This window comes from Psammomys obesus, unplaced genomic scaffold (assembly GCF_907164565.1).
Source record: "Psammomys obesus unplaced genomic scaffold, mPsaObe1.curated_primary_1811, whole genome shotgun sequence".
Taxonomy (NCBI): domain Eukaryota; kingdom Metazoa; phylum Chordata; class Mammalia; order Rodentia; family Muridae; genus Psammomys; species Psammomys obesus.
Window position 1 is genome coordinate 3,169,514 of NW_026585691.1, and position 7,940 is coordinate 3,177,453.

At 49.5% G+C, this 7,940-nt stretch overlaps 1 protein-coding gene across 1 annotated transcript in view; it reads left to right on the top strand.

The window, feature by feature from the left end:
* The first annotated feature begins 7,248 nt into the window (after nt 1-7,248).
* The window catches only part of Rbpms2 (RNA binding protein, mRNA processing factor 2), a 30,790-nt gene continuing 30,098 nt past the window's right edge, over nt 7,249-7,940 (top strand). The window contains exons 1-2 of the mRNA XM_055596772.1: nt 7,249-7,347; nt 7,409-7,546. Of these exons, the coding sequence (XP_055452747.1) occupies nt 7,249-7,347; nt 7,409-7,546 (237 nt within the window). The remainder of the gene's footprint in view (nt 7,348-7,408; nt 7,547-7,940) is intronic.

Here is a 7,940-nt window from a genome sequence, read left to right on the forward strand (position 1 = left end):
GGGACAAACAGGAAGACTGGGGAAAAGTCTCTAAAAGAGGAAAAGAATGGGGGTAGGATAGGGCAGGAGGGAAGAACAGAACCGGGCTGCCATGCTGTCTGCAGGGCTGTGCAGACAAGAACGGCTCTGGGAAATGTGCATGCTGCAGGCCAGCAGCCGGAAAGGGCCTAGAAAGGGAAGCTAAGGAAGAGGGAGCAGGTCCAACTCTGAGGAACGGAACTGGGGTACAGTTCTGTTGCTTTTTGGCATAGGAACCTCAGAGTTCTTTGAAAAGCAACAAGCAGGCACTATCTTTGCTGCTGCACAGACCCTGTAGCTGAGCTGGGAGAAGGTACAGCTCCCTGGCAGAACACCTGCCTAGCATGCCCTGCCTTCATCACTGATACTGGAGAGAGAAAGAAAAAGGGCTGAAGTCTGAGGTCAGTTCTCAGCAATGTGCCAGGAAGAGGGGGAGGGGGGAGAGAGAGAGAGAGAGAACTGAGAGGAGGAAGAAGACAACCTAAAAGAAAGTTCAAAATAACAGCTTTGTTTAAAATAACAAAAGACAGTCAGGTAGGGGGGGTGGGTTTGTACACCTTTAATCCCAGCACTTGGGAGGCAAAGGCGGAGGCAGGTGGATCTGTGAGTTTGAGACCAGCCTGGTCTACAGAGCAAGTTCCACGACAGCCAAAGCTACACAGAGAAAACCTGTTTTGAAAAACAAAAAATTTGAGTGCCCCAATTTATGGCTGACACTTGGTGGAAATTCAAGGGTTAGGTCCTAGGGGTTTTGGTTGCTGGGGTACTAGGAAATCCCTAAGGCATTCAGATGTATTCTTAGATGCACCTTAGGAGTTGTCCATTTTTTTTTTTTTTTTTTTTGAGACAGGGTTTCTCTGTGTAGCCATGGCTGTCCTCACTCTGTAGTCCAGGCTGGCCTCAAATTCACAGAGATCCTCCTGCCTCTGCCTCCCTAAGTGCTGGGATTGTACCACTATGTCCAGCTGAGTTGTCCTTTTTCAAAAACCAATTCTGGGGACTGGAGAGACAGCCCAGTGGTTAAGAAAGCTTACTGCTTTCCCAAAGAACTCAAGTTCAGTTCCTAGCACCCATATCAGGTAGCTCATAACCACCTCCAGCTCCAGAGGTGCTCTCTGTGTACACACGCGCACACACATGTGCACACACACACACACACAGCAGACACCCAGGTACATATACACAAAAAATTTTCTGGTCTGCAGGTAAAAAATGGGGTCAGCTGACCCTAGATAATATCTAATTCCCTTTGACACAGATTCTATGATCTGTAGTTCCCTGTACCCACCATTGAGAAGATAACTAGGTGACAGTATTGCTTTCTCCCCAGCTGCCTTTAAGTCTTTAGAGAGGGCCTGGTGAGATGGCTCAGGGGTTAAAAACTCTGGCTGCTCTTCCAAAGGTCCTGAGTTCAATTCCCAGCAACCACATGGTGGCTCAAGGTCATCTAAAAAGGGTTGATATGTCCTCTTCTGGCATGCAGGTGTACATGCAGACAGAGTACTTCTACATTAAAAAAATACATAAATAAATACTTTAATAAAAGAAAGAACGAGTGTGCCACCCCTCTCCTTCAAGGACAGTAAAGATGGAGGACACAGGGGCAACACTTACCCTTCAAAGGTAAGGGTAGGTGCTGCTTCTCTCTTCCTTTGCCCTACTTTAATATAGTGCCTCAGGACCCAACAGACTTGCCGCTTGGTCCGCTGGACACTGGTCAAGTGCAGTGACGCTCATGTTAAGTCCGTTGGCCTTTCTTGGAAACTAGGACTATAGGGCCAACCTGCCACACCTGGTGGGTAATCTGTAATTTCTCTGGTTTACAGGGTGCCCTCTCCCAGGCTCTGGGAGGCCAGGGAGTTAGGCAGGGAAGCAGGCCAGAGCGGTAGTCTCTGACCTTTGGTTCCCTGGAAGGACTCAACAGGAAGTAAAAGTTTAGCAAAGGCTGCTTAATGGATGCCAGAACTTAAAACCCATTTCAAACAAAAGCAAAGCCAGAGTTTTTGAACAACGACAACAAAAAATTACTGAGAGTTCCATAGGAAAAGATCATTGATTAATTTTATTTTATTTTTCTAGAAGGAAACTTTGTTTTTGTTGTTGTTTTTCGAGACAGGGCTTCTCTGTGTAACAGCCCTGGCAGTCTTCAAACTTGCTTTGTAGACCAGACTGGTCTCAGAGCTCTGCCTGTCTCTGCTGGGATAAAAATGCCACCATGTCCAGCTGGAAAGTTCTTTCTTAGCCCAAACTCAAGATCCTTTTGTCTCAGCCTCTTGAGGAAAAAATTCTATCACTTTCATCCCTTTTAGTAGTTACCCTCTTAATGTACTGTGTGTTGCTGCAATGAAATACCTGAGACTAGATAGTTTACAAAGAACAGAGGTTTACTTTTGATCATGGTTTTGGAGACCAGTAAGTACAAGAACTTGACACCAATATCTGCTCAGCATCTGGGAAGCCTAGAGCAGCATCACCTATAAGTACTGTTAACATGAATCTGGAGAGTAAGATTCCAATGTATAACTTTGGGAGAAGGGCACTTTAAAATCATAGTACTCAAATACCTGCTTGATAGTGATGTCAGCCACTGAACCTCAGTTTCCCTATCTGCACACTGTGGTTATGTAGGAATTCACAGGGGAGAAGGACAAGGGGCTGGCTGCTAAGAGGAGGTGTAAATGGCTTTCTTAGGGTTGAGTCCAGAACCTTTGGCCTGCTCAGACACTACTACTGGGGCTTCTCTGGATTTGTCTTCTTTATTTTTTTGGAGACAGGGTATCACATCTCTGGCCGGCCTGAAACTTGCCATGTACAACAGGCTGGCCTTGAAATTCCAGAAATTTACCTGCCTCTGCCCCCACAAGGCTGGGTTTAAACGTGTGTGTCACCACAACTAGCTTGTATTATTTCTTCGTTGACCTTGAACTGGTAAAATAATGGGCTACCATACTGTTTATGCAGTGCTGAAAACCACGTTCAGGACCTCGGGCACACGACTTCGTTACTACTCCATTGCTATGAGGAGATACCATGACCAAGGCTTTTAAAAGAAAGCACTTAACTGGGAGCTTGCTTTACAGTTTCGAGGAACTGGGGGGCAGGCGGGCACAGTGTGGAGCAGTAGCTGAGAGGTTGCCTTGATTTGAAGGAAGCAGGCAGCAAAACCCAGGGACATAGCTACTCCAACAAGGCCACACCTCCCGATCCTTCCCAAACAATCTAGCACCTGGGAATCAAACATCCAAACATACTTGCCTATGGGGCCCACAAACACTCAAACCACCACAGCATGCTGGGCAAGCACTCGGCTGAACCATACACCTTGCCCCTGAACACTTGCTTTTCACTCATTCAACATTCATTCTTGAATTATGTCGGATCCTAGGGAAGGCATTCAGCAGTCACAGAAGGGACTTAAAGATGAGACACACTGGCCATGGTGGCACAAGCCTTTAATGAGCAGAGGCAGGTGCATCTCTGTGAGCTGGAGGCCAGGTCACCTGAATGCAGACCCAGGTCTTGTGGTAAAGCTACTCTGCGAGTAGCAGTATTTGCCTTTGATCTGAACCTGAGATCCAGGTTCACAAAGTGGCTCAGAATAAGGGAAGCGAAAAAAGGAACGAGGTTGCAGAGACTCTGAACTCCACTGACCTGCAAATACTGCTAGGTTTTACCTAGCATTCCTGCAACTGAGCACTATTATTTCCACTTTATAGCTTATTTATTGATAGTTGGCTAGTGATTTGCTCAACATTCCTCAATCACAAACATCCCTCCCAACCCCTCTGTTTTTGATACTCTGTATCCTTGGCTGGCCTGGAGCTTGCTATGTAGACAGGCTGGCCTTGAACTCACTAAGATCTTCTTGCCTCCGCCTCCTGTGCTGGGACTAAAGTGTACATGGATGTTCATTCCTCCGGAGCAGTTCATCTTGTTTTTTGAGCATCTCACTGGGACCTGAGCTGGCCAATAAGGCTAGGCTGTCCAGTGAGACCCCCAGAATCTTCCAATCTCTGCCTCTCCCCACTGGGATTACTAAGTCGCTCTTTATGTGGGTGCTGGAGAATGAAACTCAGGTCCTGGCATCCAATGAGATTTACTAAGGGCTGGGAGAGCTCTATCTATTGTTTTCAGCCCCAGTTCTCTAAGAGATCACAGGAGCAACAAGGGGATCTTAACCACACAGAGCAACATCTTGTTTCCCCCCTCTTGCACCTAAAAAGTTGGGACTCAAAACCCCATTAGCAACCAAGAAAATACTCCTCAGAAACACCCATTCTTTGAGTCTCAAGGTCATCCTTGACCTGTTTACTTATTGCCCAGGATATCTTATGGTGAAGAAGTTGAAGTCAGAATTCCCAGCCTGTTTGGGAGGGCCCAGACACACCAGGGAGGTGTTTCTTAGGAGTGAACTTATCTGATTTTTTCCCTTTTTCTTAAGAATGAACTGCTGGGGGTGGGAGGCTGGAGAGATGGCTCAGTGGTCAAGAGCACTATCTGCTCTTCCAGAGGTCCTAAGTTCAATTTCCAGCAATGGTGGCTCATAACCATCTGTCATGGAATCTGATTCCCTCTTTTGGAAGGCTTGAAAATAGAGCACTCATATGCATAAAGCAAATAAATAAATCTTTAAAAAAAAATGAACTGCTGGTTTGGCACACACCTTTAGAGGCAGAGGAAGGGAGACCTCTATGGGTTCAAAGCCAGCCTAGTCCACAAAGCCCAATAGAGCCAAGGGTACACAGAGAAATCTTGTCTGGAAAAACAAAACACAAAAAGAATAAAACATTGTGGCTGGGAGTGCCATACACAACTTTAACCCTAGCATTCAGGGGGAAGAGGAAAGAGGATCTCTTAAGTTTGAGGACAGCATGGTCTACAAAGCAGGTTCTAGGTTAGTCAAGGCTAAATAGTGAGAAACTGTCTCAAAATAAATAAGGAAACAAATAAACAAGAAATATATGCACAGAAAATTAGAGAAAGGGGCTTAGGCACCAGGACAACCCTGAAGCCTCCTACAGAAGCAGCCCTGGCATTACTCAACACGATTTATTGCAGATCTATTAATGGAAAACCACTGGTCAAGCTCTTTGCTAAAGGCAACGGGGCTATTACTCAGTAGGGTACTTCTTAGAACTAGGGAAGCAAGCAAGATTCTAAAACAAGGTATTCCCAGACTCGAAGGAAAGAACAAGGCACTGTGAGCATAAGGAAAGGAAAGTGGGGACTGAGGAAGGGTCGAGCTTGAGTGGGGGAGATGGCACAGCTGGAACAGGTTCCCATCCTCTAGCAAGAAGCCAACTCCTACAACCACAACTCCTTTTTCTAGCTAGATGAAGACTGAGCCTGTAGACAGTATAAAAAAAAAATCACAGGGAAGAGTGGGCTGGGCACAGACTTCTGGTCTCCAAGTCTCTTTGGGGTTGTGGGGTGCAGAAAGGAATCAGGCAGTTGCCTCTGGAGTGCCTAAGAGATGTAACATATAATATGCTTTTCTGACACATTATCTTTATGGTTCTGGAGAAATGGCTCAGCAGATGAGAGCTTTGCTGTGCAAGCATGAGTTCAAATCCTCAGCATGTATGTAAAACAACAGGCATGGCTACATATTTATAACGCCAGCTTTGGGGGGCAGAGATAAGTCGATTCTGAGAGCTCATTAGCCTAGTGGAAACAGCAGAGCTTCCCTATCAGTGAAACACAGCAAAGAGGCTGTCCAGTGCCAGAGGTACTTAGGGCTTTGTGCATAGCAGGCTGGTGATGGTCCTCCAACTCCACTGCAAAAAGTGAGTGAGGAGACATCGGCTTCAGCAGGTAGAGGCGCTTACCACCGAGGCCACAGACTGGGGTTAGAGTCTTGGGACTCACCTGGAGGAAGGAGAGACCCAACCACTTCAAGCTGTCCTCTGACCAACACACAAGGACCATGACCTGTGTGCCTCAGCCCCACAAAAGTTTTCAAGGGGAAGCCTGGGTGCAGTGGCTCCAAGTGTTGGATGCATGTGCTCCCAGACCTTGAGAAGTTGGAGCAGAAGGATTAGGAGTTCAGCCTGCTCAGCAAAACAGACCCTCTCAAGAAAACCAGGGGAGGTGGACACCAAAATTGAGTGAACACTTTGTTGTAAGAAACGTGTAAGGCAGATTTTCAAAACAGTGTAGTTTTGTAAAGTATGCATAAAAAAAGACTAGAAGGATATAGTAATCTTGTGCATCAAACAACAGGGCTGTTCTCAAGTACTGTTTTTCAGTATTTAAGAAGTATTAGTATTAGAAAAAAAGGATTACTTTTAGAAGTATCACCAGCTTCCTAATTGAAAAATGCAATGATGGGGCCCATACAAGCCCCTGCCTCACCTGTCACTTAGCTGCGCCTCCGCTTTACCATCTAAGAAATGGAGACCTTCACTGCAAGATGTACCTCTATTACAAAACGTTCAAATCAACCCTATGGAGGATATACCTAAGTTTTGAAAACTGAGTTTCTCCTCTGGAAAAATTCCAAGCTATAGCAGAATTCTACAGGGAAGAGAGGGAAGGAGAAAGGGATTTCCTCTTTGGTAAAGGAAGGAGGAAGACTTCAAAGGCCTTACCAGAAGTTCTGCAGGAGGGCAAAGTGTGGCAGGGGTATCTGAGGACTCACAAAATTGGTACCACCTGGAGATGCAGGACGCTGGAAGAACTTTGGAAACTCTGGGAAAGTGTAGCACCTACCTCGGATTGTCAGGGCCTGATTCCTGCAGAAAGCAGGGCCGGAATTAATCACTGACACGGGTGTGGTGGGAATTCTGTTACCAATAAACATAGATGAACATCTCCAGGCCATGGCAGGGGTTCACCAATTACTTCCCAAATGGCTATGTCACTGGCAAGAAACACCACCAGTTTCCTTACCTGTGAGATGAAAGATTAAGACGGAGATGGCAAGTTATCAGGGAGACCAGTCACAGCACAGCTCTCACGCGTGATGGAGCGAGTAACTCTACTTGGCAGGTCCGCACAAGGAAGTTCCCAGGGACTTAGCCGCTGCCCAAGGTCAAGGTTCCTCACGGGTCCGGGGGCTGCAAACCAAGCTTTTTCACGTCCACCGCCTCGGAGCGCGGCCTCACGCTCCACATCCCGACGCTAAGACCCAAGTCGGGGCGGCAGGCAGGACCCCCCCCCCCCGAGCCGGGCCCAGTCCCTCGCCTCTCGGCTGTGGCCGCTCAGGGATTACGGGGGGCTGCGGCCGGGATGACTCGATCCACATCGAGGAGCTCGGGGCAGGGGCGCGCAGGGCGCTCGGGGCGGCTGCTCTCGGGAAGGTGCGGGCTTTTGCGGGCGGCCGTCCCGGTCAGCGTTTGCTCGGCGAGGGGGAGCCCTACCGCAGGGCCGCGGCCCCGCCACCACCCAGGGGGAGTCGCGGCGACCCCGCCCTAGGCGTCAGCCCGCTGTTCCCTCCCCCCGGCCCGGGTTCGGAACTGGAGCGGAAAAAGTACAGGACGCGGGCAGCCTCCACCAGCGCGGCGGAGGGAGCGACCGTCCCTTCCAGGTCGGTCGAGGGACCCCTGCCGGAGCCGGAAGCGCCTGCCTGCCCCGAGCCTCCCCTCGCAGGGGTCGGGGCGGGGGTGAGGGAAGAGAGTCTGCATTCTCCTGCCTGCGCTCGGCCAGAGAGGGGCAGTGATTTCCTCAAGGTCACTCAGCAAACCGGGCGCCGGGCTCAGGCTCAGGTGTTCGCCGCCCTGCCCCAGAGCCCGGGCCCGGCGGCGCGCGCCCCAGACCCCGCAGGAATTGGGGGGTGAGCGGAGCGCCAGCGGCAGCCTGCACCCCCGCCGCCGGGACACGGACCGGGAGCCCCGCCGCCGCCGGCCCCGGCCGGGGATGCGACGCGCCGGGTCCCCCCAGGCTCCACCCAGAGCCGCGCTGCGGCGCCTTTAAGAAAAGTT